Source organism: Macrobrachium nipponense, chromosome 11, assembly GCF_015104395.2.
Source record: "Macrobrachium nipponense isolate FS-2020 chromosome 11, ASM1510439v2, whole genome shotgun sequence".
Taxonomy (NCBI): Eukaryota; Metazoa; Arthropoda; class Malacostraca; order Decapoda; family Palaemonidae; genus Macrobrachium; species Macrobrachium nipponense.
Window position 1 is genome coordinate 51257330 of NC_061087.1, and position 17707 is coordinate 51275036.

The 17707-nt window shown below is 41.2% G+C and overlaps 1 protein-coding gene across 7 annotated transcripts in view; it reads right to left on the reverse strand.

The window, feature by feature from the left end:
- Positions 1-6364: 6364 nt before the first annotated feature.
- Positions 6365-17707, reverse strand: part of LOC135205820 (cell cycle checkpoint control protein RAD9A-like) — a 434453-nt gene continuing 423110 nt past the window's right edge. For all 7 annotated transcript variants that reach the window (XM_064237070.1, XM_064237038.1, XM_064237049.1 and 4 more), the window contains one exon: positions 6365-7611. In XM_064237070.1, coding sequence (XP_064093140.1) covers positions 7331-7611 — 281 coding nt within the window. In that variant the 3' untranslated portion in view covers positions 6365-7330. The remainder of the gene's footprint in view (positions 7612-17707) is intronic.

A 17707-nucleotide genomic window follows, 5' to 3' on the forward strand; every position in this document is an offset into this window, starting at 1 on the left:
CCCCATATCCAACGCCAGCATTGGACTTAGAGCCATCAGTAAATATAAAACTTGTATCTACATGCTCTAAAAATATGGACCTCATTTCCTCATCAGATTTATCCCTCTTTGCTCCACTGAAGTACCTGCAGAATTTCACATCAGGTAACCTCCAGACAGGAGTACTGGGATACACAAAGGGGATAATGGGAAATTTTTTAATATTCGTATCCTCTAAAATTTTTAATTCTATAGCTAAAAGGAGTGGGATACCTTGGATGACTTTCATAAAAACCGTTAAAAATATTTCTATTTGCCACAGCAAATGCCAGAGATTTGGGGAGTCTTTGCACTCTAAACCAGTACCGAAGTAATGATGACTGGCGATAGAGTTCAAGGGGCATCTCTCCTGCATCAACTAGCATACTAGGTATTGGTGACGAACGGAAAGCTCCTGTGGCTATACGAATACCTGAATGATGCACCGAATCTAAAATTCTCAAGTTCGATGAGGAGGCTGAAGAATAAACTTCACAACCATATGACAGCTTTGACAAGATTAGGGATTTATGAAGCTTTAGTAACAGATTTCTATCAGCTCCCCAACTGGTGTGAGAAAGCACCTTCAAGATGTGTAGAGCTTCTAGGCTCTTTGCTTTTATATGTTTAATATGGGGGACCCAAGTCAATCTACTGTCAAAAACTAGGCCTAAGAAGTGTGCTTGTTCTACACATGGGATTCTACGGCCATACAAATAGAGGTCTGGATCAGGATGCACTCCCCTGATCCGACAGAAGTGGACAGCAGTAGTCTTGCTTACAGAGATTTTAAAACCCTGTTTCTCAGCCCAACTTACTATTTTATTTATTGTTAATTGTAGCTTTCTTTCTGCTACAGTCATCCGGGTGGCAGCAAAGGATATTGACAAGTCATCCACAAACAGTGTCTTTAAAACCTCTCTTGGAATGACAGCTGCAACACTGTTTATGGCCAGAGCAAAAAGTGTTACACTGAGAACACTACCCTGGGGAACACCTTCTTCTTGGCACTTTTTCTCTGATAAAGTACTGCCAACTTTAACTTTAAAATACCTACGATGTAAAAAGGATTTCACAAATAAAGGTAATTTGCCTCGTAGACCACTATTATGCATAGTCTTCAGAATCCCATGTCTCCAAGCAGTGTCATATGCCTTTTCTATATCAAAAAACACTGTCACATGGTGTTGTTTGGAGGCAAAGGCTTCACAGACAGAGGCTTCGAGTTGCAGTAAGATGTCCAGGGTGGAGTGCATTTTTCGAAAACCACACTGAGAGGGCGTTAGAATATTGTTGTGCTCTAGATACCACATCAGTCTTACATTTACCATTTTTTCCATCAATTTACATAAACAACATGTTAAAGCAATGGGGCGGTAACTTGCTGCACAGAGAGGATCTTTTCCAAGCTTAAGGAATGGTAACAAGGTAGCTAATTCCCATATGCTAGGGTAGCTGCTTTCATCCCATATTCTATTGATAATACTTATTGTAAAAAGTTTTGTGTTCTTTGAAATGTGTTTAAACATTTCATAAGGAATCTCATCTGGACCAGGGGCAGTGTTCTTGCTCCTAGCTAAAGCAGAGTCAAATTCCCTTTCAGAAAAAGGCATATTATATGATTCAGCTTTGTTTGATGAAAAGTCAAGTACCTGTTGTTCTTCCATCATTCTGAAATGATGTCCTGGGGAACTATCTGATTTTTCAGAGACTCGAGCAAAGTGTTCAGAAAACATATCACTAATTTCTGTGGCATCAGTAACATGATTATTATTCAATTTAAGTACTGGAGGAGGACTGGGTGTAAATTTACCCTGAATTTTTCTTATTTTCTTCCAAATGCTACAGACTGGTGTTCTGCTGTTAATAGAGGATACATATCCGGCCCATGCTTGTCTTCTGGCAGCTTTCATGGCTTTTCGAAATCGTGCCCTACACTGTTTGTAAATTATGACATTGTCCAAGGTACGATGTCTACGGCACCTGGTCAATGATGACCTGGTAGCTCGGTGTAACAACCTTAGGTCTTCTGACCACCATGGTACTGGCCGTCTCCTGAATAGTCCTTTAGTTCGAGGAATTGAGTGTAGACCTGCAGTATGTAATGTTCCATTGAGTAGATCAATGGCATCATCTACACTTGGAAAATCTTTTGCATCCCCCTCCAACTCACTCAAATCTTTGAATTTTCTCCAATTTGCTTTCTTCAAGCACCACCGTGGTGATCTCGGGATAGGTGGACCATCATTGGTGTCGATCACAATTGGAGAATGGTGACTGGTATGCCAGTCATCACTTGTTCTCCAACTAAAATCAACACTGCAGTTGGAGCTACATATTGAAAGGTCGATGCAGGAGACGGTGCCTGTCTGAATGTGGTAATGAGTAGGTTCTCCAGTATTAAGAAGACCTATATCTTCAGTTTCTATTAAAGATGCCATCATATTCCCTTTTTGATTTGATGTTACATCTCCCCACAATGGATGTCTACTATTGAAGTCACCAAGTAGAAGAAATGGCTCTGGTAGTTGCTGCATCAAGTATATCAAGTTCTCTTGGGAGACATGGCTATTTGGTGGAATGTAAAGGGAACATAAAGTATATTTCCTTCTTAAATCAATTCTTACAGCCACAGCTTGTAGTGGAGTATTTAGTTTCACTTGGTAGTGTGGCACATCTCAACGGATGTAGATGAGGGATCCACCATGATTTCCACTCTAAATCAAAATTTAGTTCTATAGTGAACATATTCCCTAGGACAAGGTGTATATTCACCTAGCATGGTCTCCTGCAAGCATAACCCTACAGGGGAGTGCTCATAGATCAAAAGCTTGACTTCCTCATATTTTGCTCGCAGTCCCTGACAATTCCATTGAATAATGGAAGTGAATTTATTTATGTTTGGGACCAATATTAAGGTTCCTTTTGACAAGATTGGGAGAGCTCTTTTTCCTACTAGGGGGAGGCATTTTAATGGAAGGCTTTGTTGGCCTCTTGGGTGGAGTTGCCTTCATAGAGCCAACATCTTTTCCTTCAGTGTCCTTGACACTGAAGGGTTTTTTAGTTTCTTTACTCTCCATCTCTGTCGAGACGGAGAAAGCAGAGGTGTTCTCTAAAGAGACCACCTCGAGTGTGTTTGTATTGCTGGCAGTAGCCAGCTCTGCCTCTAATGAGGCAGCAGTACCAGCGAGGACTGGCACCAGGGGACCAGCATCTGCTGGTTTGTCCTCCAAAGAGGAATTGGTACCAACAGTAGCTGGCACCAGACCAGCAACCACTGGCCTTGCCTCCAATGAGGCAGATGGTGGAGGGTGTATCTCAACTGGCACTTCATTTTTTTCCAATTCCATACTAGGGCCTTTCTTGTTGGTTCTAGTGAACCTTGTCTTTACTTTCTCATCATCAATTGACTCTAATGATTCAGTTAGCTGTCTCTTTAATGATTATTTATTTGATTCTACATTTGTGCTCCTAACTTGGGTTTTTTTATTTGTCTCTTTCTTTTGGTTTCTTAATTTTGCTACTACAGTAGCAAAACTTAGACCGGGTCTTACAATTTTTGCTTTGGCTCTCTCTCGTGCTTCCTTAAATGTTGTTCTTTCAATTACTCTAATGGCTTGGATTTCCTTTTCAAGTAAATATATATCACACTGCTGAGACGATGATGCATGTCCCTCACCACAGTGAACACATTTAGGTTCCCTAGTGCACATACCATGCTCATCCTCTCCACAGTTGACACAGACGGCAGGATTTTCTTGCAATTTGGATCTACACGATTGTAGGGTGTGTCCAAAATGCTGGCAATGGAAACACCTTCTGGGTCTCGGGATGTACTGCTTTACCTTAAACCTATACCAGGCTGCAAAGACACATTCCGGAAGTCTTAAGGTGTCAAAAGTTAATATTAAGGTAGGCTGAGGTATTCTGCTATTATCAACCTTCTTTGACATCCTTTCCACCTTTATTACACCCTGGTCTTTTAATTCTGTTAAAAGTCTCTCCTCAGAGAAAGCCATCAACTGAGGGGCATAAATCAAGCCCTTGCTGGAGTTCAGGCTGGAGTGGGGAGTACACTCAACCGTAACTCCCGCAAGGTCCGACAATCCCATCAACTTGATACTTTCCTCTGGGGAGACGCTTTCTACCAGGAGCATGTTTCCATTCTGCGGTGTTATTTTTGGCTGTCTGCCACAACATTTAATGATTTCCCTATGCATTTGAAAAATGTCTATACTGTTACCTTCTAGCTTTAAATTAAGGTATTTATTAAAGGAATTGGGTACAAAGACCCCAGGAGCTATTTCATATTTATTATTTTTCTTCATGGCAAATGGTTCCAGTGTGACAATACTGGAACCAGATGCTTTTTGTTTAGTTTTCCTGGCTGTATTATATTTACTCGCATTGCTTTGGGTCGTCAACTGTGTCCGTCTGTCATTCGGCCCAGGGATACTACACTGATCCTGGGGACCGACCATGGAAAATTGATGTTTGGGTTCCGAGGACAAGTCCTTTGATGAAAGCATAGGGTCGTCAACAGAAATAGGGGGGGTTGCCATAAAACGTAAAATACATAGTTCATCCAGATATTCCCCATACCCACCATGGAGTCACACTTAGAGGACGGGTCATCCCTTTTATTAGGGTCGTCCTAGGGGTAATTACTGGATATACACCCTATCCCCAGTGCTAAGGCGTCATGATGTCCGTCGAGATCAGACCCGGCATTGAGGATAGGGTTTGACATTAAACTTTCCCCTCGCTCGACCACGTCAGGTACTAGAGTTCTACGGGTGAGGTGGCATGCCGTCCATCCTCACCCTCCTTCAAATCCCAAGATTTAGACTAAATCATGTCCAAAACCAAGCCAATAGTCGTCATCATAGAATCCATACCTTATAGGGGGAGGAAGGCAGAAAGATGAAATGTTTTTAGTAGAAGAAAAAGGGCTGACTTATTTCGTTGGATCAAAAGCTGGGCACCAAGGTCCAGCGAGAAAGCAGTTCCCACCAGGCATCAGGGCCCAGCGAGAAAGCAGTTCCCACCAGGCATCAGGGCCCAGCTGCTGAACCCTAAGCCCCCCATCCTCGGCAAGGCTTCAGCATCTGGGGGGAGTTCTTGTATGGTTTTGGTGCTTGTTTGTCTTTGTGTATTGAGTTCATCGGTTGTTGTGTCTCGACAACTGTATCCAGCGGACAGCACAGTGTCTCACCCTAAGTGTCTCAAGTCTAAGGTGAGTATATGTGTTTGTGTTTTATGTGTTCTGTGTCTTGTTAAGCCAACTGTCCTGCGTAATTAGTAACTTTAAGGGGAAAGTGTGGCTGGGGGAACTATTTGTCAGCCGTGTTTGATAAAGTAAATGTGGGGAGATCTTGTTGATTTTGTTTTTTGCTTGTGATTCCGCCACATCAACTCCCTTCCCCTGGAATTCATGGTTCAGTTTGAGAAAACAATATGAGAGGTATCAATAATATTGATACCTCTCAGGCCCAAGCTTCTACTGTTAACTTCAAAAATGAAATCCAATTCCAGCAATGGTACCCCTTCTTGATAATCGAAATGGTGAAAGGGAAGTTGGAATGGCTGAACAGCAAGATGAAAGAAATCTGGTAAAATTTGAAAGAGGCTGAAATAGTGATAATGAACTAGTGATAATGAAATAGTGATAATGAAATAGTGATAAAAATCATGCAAAATAACAGGATATGCTCTGAGATGAACACATATGCTCTAGGAATAACTGACACTAGGGTTAATTGTGGTTATGTTAAAATCCACAAAGGTTCTGCCACATTAGACCCTGAACTAAAAATAAAATACTTGAGATGGTTCAAACTGGTTCTCCACACTTATCTACAAGGATATACACAGTTTCTTAATGTCTTTCTTTTGTGGCTGTCTAGCAGGGTAGCCAGAAACCAGCAGGCCTTCAGACATCAGACCCATACTCTTAACTCCTAACTAATTTCTCTTAAGACCTTACTGTGAAGAAGTGATCGTATTCAAAACTGGTAATTTCTGTAACTACTAATGTAAGTTGAAATAAACTTTGTAGTTTGTAAATTAGTAGTATTCACTGCCTTCATTCTAGTTGCACAACATAACAGAGAAGGAAACTGTGGTAACAGTTGTTGGCAGAGAAAGAATAATGTAAGAAAACATACAATAAGGACCACAAATTATGATTGGAAGCAACAACTATGCTTTCTGATCAAAGATACAACGAGAGACTGAATTAGATTAAAACCATTGTCTGTTTGCAAACAGAAATAAAACAAACTTTACCCATACTCACAAAGGTCTGTGACCACACATCAGGTAGATTATGAAATAAAAAAAGAAATATCTTATGGAACATTATACTTGTGAATATACAAAAATCTTTATAATGAGCACTTAGGTTAGACAATTTTAAAGCAGTTTTACAACTTAACAAAATACCTGTCATGATTTTCATCGTACATTATTTTATGAGCTATTGAGAACATTTTTTTTAAATGTTAAAAATAGGAAGGTCACTTCTACCTGGAAAAGACTTGACATAGTACGGACCAAAGTTACACAAATAAATGGTTAACAATGAGATACATGCATGCATGCGCAACCAAATATGGAAAATCTGACAAGTAACTCTGGCTATGTTTTCAAAAATGAACAAAATATCTACCAGAGAACACAGTACCTAAACTGTATAACATAAAACTACATTTTTGATTCTGTGATAAAAAAAATGGAAAGACATAAAAGCTCACCTACTACCATTAAAACACTTCATGAGAGCTAGTATATTTCTTGTACACTGGAGAAAAGTTCTCCGATTCCTTATAGTCCAGATTAGTTTTTGCTAGATTTACAAATCATGAATCATCCTCTGAATCTTCAAGCTAAAATTGTATGAATAATGAATCATCATCTGAATCTTCAGCTAAATTTGTATAAATCATGAATCATCATTTGAATCTTTAGCTAAAATTGTACAAATCATGAATCATCACCTGAATCTTCTGCTAAAATTGTACAAATCATGAATCATCATCTGAATCTTCGGCTAAAATTGTACAAATCATGAATCATCATCTGAATCTTCGGCTAAAATTGTACAAATCATGAATCATCATCATAATCTTTAGCTAAAATTGTACAAATCATGAATCATCATCTGAATCTTCAGTTAACATTGTATAAATCATGAATCATCTTCTGAATCTTCAGCTAAAACTATACAAATCATGAATCATCATCAGAATCCTCAGCTAAAATTGTACAAATCATGAATCATCGTCAGAATCTTCTACTAAAATTGAACAAATCATGAATCATCATCTGAATCTTCGGCTAAAATTCTATCAATTCCTGGTATACATTTTGGATCAAAGGTTGAATCAAAACACCGGCTAAAGAATTTTGCCTTCTTGGCAGGGGGGGAGGGAGTGCTTGGAAGAGTCTTGCTATCCTCATGCAATGCATTTAGACTGAGGGATTCTGGTCCGAGATATGATTTGTTTTCATTAACCACAATCAGGGGTGGTTTGTTCCCACTAAGACTGCTTTCTCCGTGGACCAACGAATGACCAACTTCGAAATTATGCTCTGAAAAAAAAAATATTCATTTAGAAAAAATTTGCTTTCCTAAAAACAAACTAGTATTTTATAAATGCACTTTATTTTACTAGTAACATAAGATCGGACAAAACCCTTAGCTAAAATTATTTTATTGGAAAAGTAATTGCTCTCAAGTCCTGCAGTGCAGCCATAGGAATCCTTCGCCTAAGTAATGACTTTCATTTATCATTAAAAAAATTCACAACTGTGAACAGTGAAAACCTGTCATTTTAAAAATTCATAAAAAAACCCTCAATTATTTATGATAAACTGCATCCCCACTGGTGGAATCTCTGGACGCGCCCACAGAGCAGAAGTCCATTAGCACTTCTAAAGGTGGAACTGGTCATTATTTGTGGTGTGTTCACCAGTTGCAATAAGGAAAGGAAGGGAGGTATGTAATTGTTAGTAAAGTAATTTGTTTACATATGAAGGCAGAGTAATTGGTTTAGATGAACATCAAAAGTGATGCTTAACAAGAGGATGGGGTGTAAGAGTAGGTACCCTGGATGATTTATAATTAGGAGTCAAAATGTGGAGAATGAGGAGTGACATGAGTCTTTGGGTGGCCCCCATCCCACCAACCTCCCACTCTCAATGAGAAAATACCTTGATGAAGTTACAGGACTTCACAAAGAGTATTTATAGTCTATACTGAATCCATGCAACAGGCAAGAAGGCTTGGAAACTGGGGAACTCACTCTCCGCAGTTCGAATCTGAATGTATCTATATTCTTTCAACCTTCTTGTGTTACTTTAACCTCTTTCAAATCTATCACCCTTTTTCAAACTTACTATTCAACCTCTCCAAGTATTAAAGTACTTCAGGAATTTCTCCCCAGCTTCGCCTTGACATTCTTGTACTAAATCTCACTTATGCTCTGATTCTCTGTATTCAACTGAATTATTCAACTACTCCAAATCTGTCTTTTCACTGTCTTCGCTATCAAGAAGGGAAACCACTGCTGGGATTGAATCTTATTACTGCTATATAAGCTTTTGTTTAATAATGAATATCAAGCTCACTTATATGAAGGTTAATCACTTTATATGTAAGCCTTACAAAGGGACTTAATTTTCAAAGATGTGTCAGGGTAAACTTGTTGACTACACATCCATACAAACATTTTCTTAAAGAATAAACTTTCAATTCATAGTTCTGTAGTTATTAATAAAAAATGACAATCACTCTGTGAATTAGTGTTCATAATGAATTAAGTTTAAAGTTCAGTGAACAGGGACTATAAAAATTTTGCCCCAAACCCGTAAATGTGGCCTTATGAAAAATTCTCGTCCTGAAAGCAACCTGATGTAGTCAACTGTTTTGCCTCTTCACCTGTTACATGATGGGGACTAGCCTCGACTGCTTATTGGAAGATATATATATATATATATGATATATATATATATATATATATATATATAATATATATTATTATATATATCTATATATATCATTATTCAAGATTTTAAGCCAGAACCAAGGAAAGTTAAGATCTCTTATAACAAGATTCACCCATTCTTGTCTATATGCAAGTTGCCCCATTGGCTATCGGAATTTAACCCCCATAGGGCGTGGGCGGAACTTACCAGGAGAAATTTTAAGAGGAGCAGAGACCAGCGGCTCGCCCTCAGAAGAACCTTAGACCTAGGAGAGGTCAAAAGCTCCTGCTATCTTGCCCTGCAGACAACACTTTGCCCCTTTCTGCTACCCCTGCCTCTTCTGGGGAAGTCCCAAGTATTTTCATATGTCCATAGTGCACAGAAATATCAGCAGATAAGAAGGCTACTAAGACCAGGATTTCCAGTTCAGCCAGGGAATTGTTTTGCCTTTTGTCTATATTTCATTTCCATTTCCAAGGTGACTTCACCCCTCCTTTAACTTCTCATTCCCCCATCTTGGTTCAATGCTGTGATTACTCTCCTTGTGATACTAGTAAACATCCCCATGTAAATTCAAGCAACGAAATAGTTCTCTGTGTAAATTCCCAGTCATTTTCATACCCTCTGAGTGGCCTGTAAACTTTTGATCGAAAGAAAGCCTTGTGTATTACGTGTGCCCCCCGCCTTATGCCAGATACCATCTCTTTGCAGACGAACACCGTGCCTGATTCTGGTAGAACTTGAGAACCCCTGGAGTAAGCCTTGCATTTTCAATAACCCGTTTGTGCAAAATTCTGAAAGCTGTGTCTGGTTGCCCCCAGCCACGTGTTTCCGGTGGATCAACAATCAACCACATTATTAGTTCCTGGATCTATGTAAATTAATGTAAATATAGTGGATTTAAAACTAAAGTCCAGCTTTTATGTAAATTCCTCCTACCTCAGTAATATCGGCCTTCTGCCATAGTTTTTTTTTTCTCTTTTTTTGTTGTGACCTCTCGTTCCTTCATTCAAGGCCAAATTTTTTAGTGTTAAACTATATTTTATAGGAGTGAACAAGCAGTTCAGAACAAAATGGCGACCTCTTGCTAGAATCGTGTTCACTTGATCATTAAAACTGGTATCACGAAAGAAACGAATCCGAATTCCTTTAATATTTTTATGAGCAAGCGAAAGCAAGGTTTCCCAATTCTCTACAAAAGGAAAAATTTAAATTTTATTTTCTAGTTATTTGTGTAGAAGTAGGTATTCTAGTTAGGGGTATATAAAATCTGACTGCCATTATAGCGATATAAGACCACGTGTAGGCCGATAGACTAGAGCTCGAGAGAGAAATTTTAATCTTAGCTTCTTTTATGTGCCATTGCATAAAGCAGAGGTATTTGGGAGTAAAATTCAAAACGAAAATAAGTGCCATATTTCGTGAATTGCAAGTTAATCGCAAATCCCGCATTGTAAAGATATTTAGTTTTTTTTATGTGAATCAACACGCTGGTCATTGTCGAGCTCTCTCTCTCTCTCTCTCTCTCTCTCTCTCTCTCTTGCAGGTCTAAACAGGTTAGAATTTAAATCCCTGGCCATGTGTCTACTTCAACCCTGACCATTGCCCCATTTATTAACAAAAGGAATAGATGAGTCAATAAGTAAAAAAAAAAACACAAGTGTTTTAGTCAAACTCAGCCTTTTTGGCCACTAAGGCATTGGCCGAACAGTGCCATAATTCTCATAATACGCCACGACAGTGATGAAGAAATATGTCTGATATTTTTTAAACTAACTAAATATATGGTAATTCCTCTGTTTTATAATAAAACTTCATATTTTCATACAATCAACTTACCTGTCAGATATATACATAGCTAAGACTCCGTCGTCCCCGACAGAAATTCAAATTTCGTGGCACACGCTGCAGGTAGGTCAGGTGATCTACCGTCCTGCCCTGGGTGGCAGGATTAGGAACCATTCCTGTTTTCTATCATATTTTCTCTGTCGCTTGGAATGTAAACAACGTTTGCAGTTCCTCCTGACTTGATTTTTGGATTTCATCGCCATCGATCTTCTGGGCTATCTTTTGCAGGGAAGTACGGGATCTTTGGTTCGGCATATGCATATTAATTTGTTTTAATAACTTTGGCTTCGAAAATTTCGAAGAATTGTTTACGTGTAACTACCGAACTTTTTGGTAGACACTCACATAGTTTGCAAGAAGGGAAATTTTAATATTTATTCATAATAACGTGTAGTAAATGTTAGAATTGATTGAGCTAACTTCCTTCTTGTGGAAGTCAGGAATAGAATTAGTTACGCTTCCTTTAGAAGTTTTTATAGCTCTCGTACTAGCGAGCAGTTAGAGCATTAACAATACTAGTAGTGCTGTATCCTCTTCTCCTTCTTACTCCACAGAATCTTCAAATTCATATTGCAATTTGAAGACTAAGGAATGTAGCTCAAAATACGAGCTATTGAAAGGTAAGAAGTGATTTTAGTGTTCCTAGTGCAGTGGAGGTTGCGTTCTGATCGGCTCTGTTTCGCTCCCAGGCCTAGACCTCTTCCAAGCTCACATACCCAGAGGAGAAGGAAAGTCGAAAGCCTTACGGAGGTTATGGAGAATCCCCACCGATCAGGCGTCCCCTCGGCAGGATCTGTAGAACGTCCCAGACTGCCAAGTTCGATATTGGAAAGGCATCCTAAAAATAGTAGAGGGTGCGTCCGATCGGCTCTGTCTCGCTCTCAGGCCTAGACCTCTTCCAAGCTCACAAGCCCAGAGGAGAAGGAAAGTCGAAAGCCTTATGGAGGTTATGGAGAATCCCCACCGATCGGGCGTTCCCTCGGCAGGATCTGTAGAACGTCCCAGACTGCCAGGGATAGCCATTGGAAAGGCATCCTTAAAAAAGTGCGTCTCTTCTTCCGTTTCTTCATCTTACATCTGAAAACTAAGAGAACACTGAGCGAGAGGCTGAGAGCCAGCCAGCAAGCTAGCACGAGCCACGTTCCAACAGCCAGCAGCGAGCCGTGTTCCAACAGACTAGCGCGAGTCACGTTCCAACAGACTAGCGCGAGCCGCGTTCCAACAGACTAGCGCGAGCCGCGTTCCAACAGACTAGCGCGAGCCTCATTCATACAGTTAAACGCGAGCCGCGTTCCAGCAACTGAGCGCGAGCCGCATTCCAGAACATTTTTCTTGGCACAAGGCTCCTTCAAAGAGAAAACAGATGGCTAGACTGAGGAGCCTTATAGTAGACAGAAGGATGCTTCCATTGAACGTTTACTAGCAAGAGGCTCGTAAAAGAAGACTAGAGGCGCTCAGAACTATCAGGGCGCATGGGACCTTCCACGCAAGCGGAACGTTCCAGGAGCGAGTCTCCTTTCTAGCGTGCGGAACATTCCAGGCGAGCGGATCTATCCAGACGCCAGGCGCTAAGCGTAAGGATCCAGGCGCCAGGCGCCAGAATATTCCAAATCTGCATTTGAGAGAGAGGTCAGTCGCGAGGCTCCTCTTTGAGTTTTTTAACTTGAGCAACTTTCCCCTGGCAAATGTGCAAGATGTCGCACAGGCGGCCGTTGCTTTTGTCAGAAGGATTCTGATGCTAAGAGAAGCCCCTTTTCATTATTCAGAAGACTCCTGTGTTAGGCAGTTCCTCTCGATGCGAACTCTCTCCTTCATCCATGCTCTTCCCTCGTTTTGAGGAGGCAAGAGCTTTGGGAGTTTTTCTTAATAAGAATCTCATCGACGTTTGGGTATGATGGAGGATAGGAAATATCTACTTCCTTCCGTAAACCCTAGTGATGAACAGGAATTCTGTCTCTTCCGCGATTTATGAGGAAATCACGAAGATTTAAAGAGTTCCTGGATTAACTTCCTTCCTTAAGGATATATATACTCTTTCTATCGTTCTATTAACGAAAAGAACGAAGATAGTAGAAGGTAGTAGAGTTTCTGCTGTATGAGAATACGATATGGTCAAATCTTAAACACATACCGTAGTTACTTCTTTGCTGTGCAACTCAATTACCAGTATCCTTCTATGACTTTCCTAGGAAGGACTACGCTTAAAGGGATTGTTAAGACAACACCTACTTAGCTTCTAGATTTATCGAAGTCTTGTTTCGCTTAAATATGCTTTAATAAGAACTTCCTGAAGTTCGATAATTTTATAAGATTCCTCTATTAAATGGAGTAGCTGGCAACTCTGGAAGAGTAAGGCCAACGGCTAACGGAGACTGCTTTCGCTGAGAGCCTGAGACCAACGCAGTACCATGTAGGTGTCAGTCATGAGCGGTCGGGTTCATCTCTCTCTCCTGCGGGATGGAATAACTATCCGTATCTCTCCCCTACAATCGCGGTCTTAGCCTCGGATTGAGGGGATAGTTAAGCTAACATAAATAAAATATTGTATGCCTTTAGCTAAGAAGCTTTCAATAAGAGAGATAATACAACCTTTCAATGCTGTTTACGGTAGGTAACATTATTAAAGGATTCTATCGCAGCAGAACATTATATATATATTCTCAGGCTTACGAAAGCATGGCTTATTAGAGTACCTGCTCAGAAGAAGATGGATGAGTCGGATGGGAAACATTCTCTTTGTGGCAGAACTTGTCTCCCTGAATGGACTATACTATGTATATAAAGTTTTTTCCTACTGAGAACGGAATTAACATGTGAAAGGATGTCGGGTACCATAAAGGCACAGGTGTTCTGGCACATAACCTAAAAAGAATTAGAAGGAAGCGCCAGGCTGGCACAAAGCGCTAGAAGCGCCAATCTGGCGCAATGTGCCAGAAGCGCCAACCTGGCGCAATGCGCCTGCGCCAGAAGCGCCAGCCTGGCGCAGTGAGCCAAGAGCACCATCCAAGATTTTCTCGTTTTAGCGAGTTATTAACCTAAGAGTCCAGTAGCCTCTCGGACACCAGGCTCGGTAACGGCAAGATTCGTTCCTGATTTCGTTACCCATTTAATCACTTAGGCCAATTCCACGACTCTCTCATATCGCAAAGAGCATTGAGAATCTCTTTTTTCGCTCCTGTTCGAGTTAACAAAGAGAACCTTCTCGATCGACGATAATAACTGTTAACATGTCTAACATTTTTGGAAAGAGTTGTGAGAACCTGCGGAAAGTCTTCTTCATAGATCTCTTAGCAAGGTAGAAGACGAACAGGCTTCCTATAGACTGCTTCTTTTTCCTCGAACCAAGAGAGGTAGCAATATACGCCATCTTTATTTTTTTTTTAGAAAGGGGAATAAACTTTAGTCTTTTTTCCCCTAAATATAAATTCTTTGCAGAATTTAAGATAAAGGGCATCAAAGAAAGAGAGGATAATACTTTATGCCTCATTTTGGCATTAGAGAGGTTGGATTCACAGAGGTCACTTTCTTCTCACAACATGTTTTGGAAGTTTTTTTTCCAAGAGAGTCTGGATATTCTATCAGCATCTATTATAAATGGACCTTAACAACCTCTCCACTCTGAGTCTGTCTGCATGCAGAATGACCAGAAGTGGACATGAATGAGAGGATTTTTTAAGGTAAATGACAATAGTCATGGCCAAAACATAGAATTGCTGCAGATCGTGCTAGAGGGAATGAGGAAGCTGTCCTCTTCCGATACCTCTGTGAACCACATAGCGGTTTTTTCTTCCCTTTCAGAGGGAAGAATCACCTTTGTATATGTCTGCTATCAAAGAATGCAGTAAAAGGCTATACTCTGTCTCTACAAAGGGAATTGGAGATAGCAGAGGATTAAGATCTTCGGGATCTTATATGATACCTCAATATGACTAGAGTAGGATATTATGTACTTCTAATGGGATCTTTTTTTGTGGCCACAGATTCCATGTTCCGACAAGATGGAACTGCTCCTCATCAAACTTCTTTGAGAAATTTTTATGAGGGAATTCTTTGTTTCTCTTGGTCCTAAACGACCAAGAAGACATTGGAATCTCGCATCAGATTCTATGGAGACTAGGCAATGGGTTCTTGCCAGCATAGTATGTCTGGCAAAAGAACTAAAACCCCCTATTCCTGATTCAATGTTTTCATATAGAGGTTTCGTTGTCCAGGCAGGGTACTTACGTTTTCATCTACAGTAGAATGGTTCAAACGTTTGCCTACAGAGTCTTTGGAATGCGATGACGGCTCGAAATGCTTCCCAGAAGGTGTTCAGAGGGATACATTAAAGAGCTAGAAATCAGGAGTCCTCCCAATTTCAGCTCGGAGTCTCCTTCGACTTCCAGGCTTCTTCCCTTCCTTCGGACAAGGATAGGGAAGATTCTGCAACGAGAAGCCCCTTCAACAGGTAAGAAGAGATCTTGTGAGCAAGGGAAGTACTCAAGAAGGATCCTCCTCGGAGGAAGACTCTTATCTCTCATACTGTTAGATATCCTATCGTATACTGGATGTAGCTGACTACAATCACCTCCCCTTGCCGGAGAGGCCAAAGCTCAAAGTGGAAGAATTTCGTCCACCCTTCTCCAGTCTTGTGATTTACTATTGTGGATGTTCAGGACTTTCGGACAATGTAGCGCCAACCAGGAGCCTTATGCCAAAACAGGCGTAAAAAACGCCAGAGGCAGACAGCCCCAAGAACACAGTCATTGTCTGATGAGGAGAAAGACCGGGCCTACAACCTGACACAGATGCGCTAGATGCGAACATATCGGACAGATAAGAGTGTCCGATGTGGACATTGCCAGACATCCTCGAGACTCTACCAAGCTCAAAGCTCTGGCAAGTGGGGAGGAGCCAACCAGGCGCAAGGCGCCAGGCAGGTGCGAGGCGCCAGGCAGGAGCGAGGCGCCAGGCAGGCGCGAGGTACCAGCCAGCCGCGAAGCTCCAGGCAGGCGCAAGGCGCCAGGCAGGCACAAAGCGCCAACCTGGCACGAGACGCCAGCCAGGCGCAAGGCGCCAGCCAGGCTCTAGGCGCGAATCTCCAGCTAAGGCGCGAGGCGTCAACCAGATGCGAGGCGCCAGTCAAGTGAAAGGTACCAGACAAGCGCTAGGCTCCAACCAAGAGTGAAGCACCAGCCAGGCGCGAGGTTCCTGCCAGGCTTCAGACGGGAGAGATCCATTTCAAGAAAGCCCTGGTCTTCTTTGAAACATGGAGATCTCCTAAGCACTTCATAAGTGACTTGATTCCTTCAAACAGCTGAGAATTAAAAGCGCAGGAAGTGCGCGCTTTTGCAAATTCTTGTTCTTTACATAACAATATGTCATATAAGACATATTAGCTGTGTTGTACGGTAGAGGCAACTCTGTGTTGACTTCTCATTACACAAAGGATGTCTAGTTAACCTACGAGAGATCCTTCTCTTTTGGTTTATACGTTACTGGGATAAGGAGCCGACACTGATCCTTAACTTTGAGTTAAAGTTATTTAACTTAGTGAAATTATTGGGGTTTTTGAAAGGAGTGTGGGGATAACTCTTCAATTTGAGCGCGAACCCTCGTGTTAGGATCGGGTGATCGGGATCGGTGTTGCGCTCCTTCATAAGGTGTATTGTCATAGAAGTGGTCCAGTACCCATTGACAAAGTCCTTTCAGGCTCTGCCGAGTAAGCGGTTCATACCCCATCGGCAGACCCACAAGAACTCTTACCCATAGATCACATATCTCGCTAATGTCTTGAGGTGATGCAGACTCCTTGGCAACAGCCATATGAAGTCTACCACCTATCAGATAGGAACCAAGGTTTATTTATACCTACAACATATGTTGTTTACCTGTCTATTCCATGTTAGCTGTCTCTTACCCTCCACCAAAGGGTGTCAATCAGCTATGTATATATCTGACAGGTAAGTTGATTGTATGAAAATGATATTTTTATGATACAATAAAGTTTCATACATACTTACCTGGCAGATATATACGATTAATGGCCCACCCAGCCTCCCCGCAGGAGACAGGTGGAAGAGAGAAAATATGATAGAAAACAGGAATGGTTCCTAATCCTGCCACCCAGGGCAGGACGGTAGATCACCTGACCTACCTGCAGCGTGTGCCGCGAAATTTGAATTTCTGTCGGGGACGACGGAGTCTTAGCTATGTATATATCTGCCAGGTAAGTATGTATGAAACTTTATTGTACCATAACAATATCATTTTAAGAATGACCAACTTTTCAATGGGAAAATGAATGTTACTAAAAATGTTTTCCTAAGATTTGACAACACCTCTATGCTGAGTTAGTGCTCCGTTGCCACCTCAGCACGACAAGGTCATTCCGTGTCACTGACCACCATGGAAACATCTCCCGCTTCTCGCTGCCCCCGCCTGCAGTCAGACTAAGGAAATAATTTATAATGTTAATCGGTACTTTTTAGATAAAAAGGCCAACGGCAGACACAGCCAAAGCCGACAAAGTAAGCAAAAGGACAGTTAGAAGGATTTGCTCCAAAGCAAATAAAGAATGGCGGTCAGAGGCTGAACACAAGAACGAGAGAAAGAGAAAGGTGGGGCGGAAGTACCTGCCTTGGGAGAAGTGGCAACGGCGTGGAAAATCCAGGGTAAACAAGGCTAACGCCTTAGTGGCCAAAAAGGGATTTTGACGTAGGAAAAATCTATTTCTGGGCAAAGGACCTGTGTCGCTCCGTGAAATAGGTTCCTTTAGCACTACGTATTTTTAAGGTAAAATATTGCTATAATACCAGAGAACAGCTAAATTGGAAATACTAGATTATTCTGGCTCGCTCACCTTTATTATAAG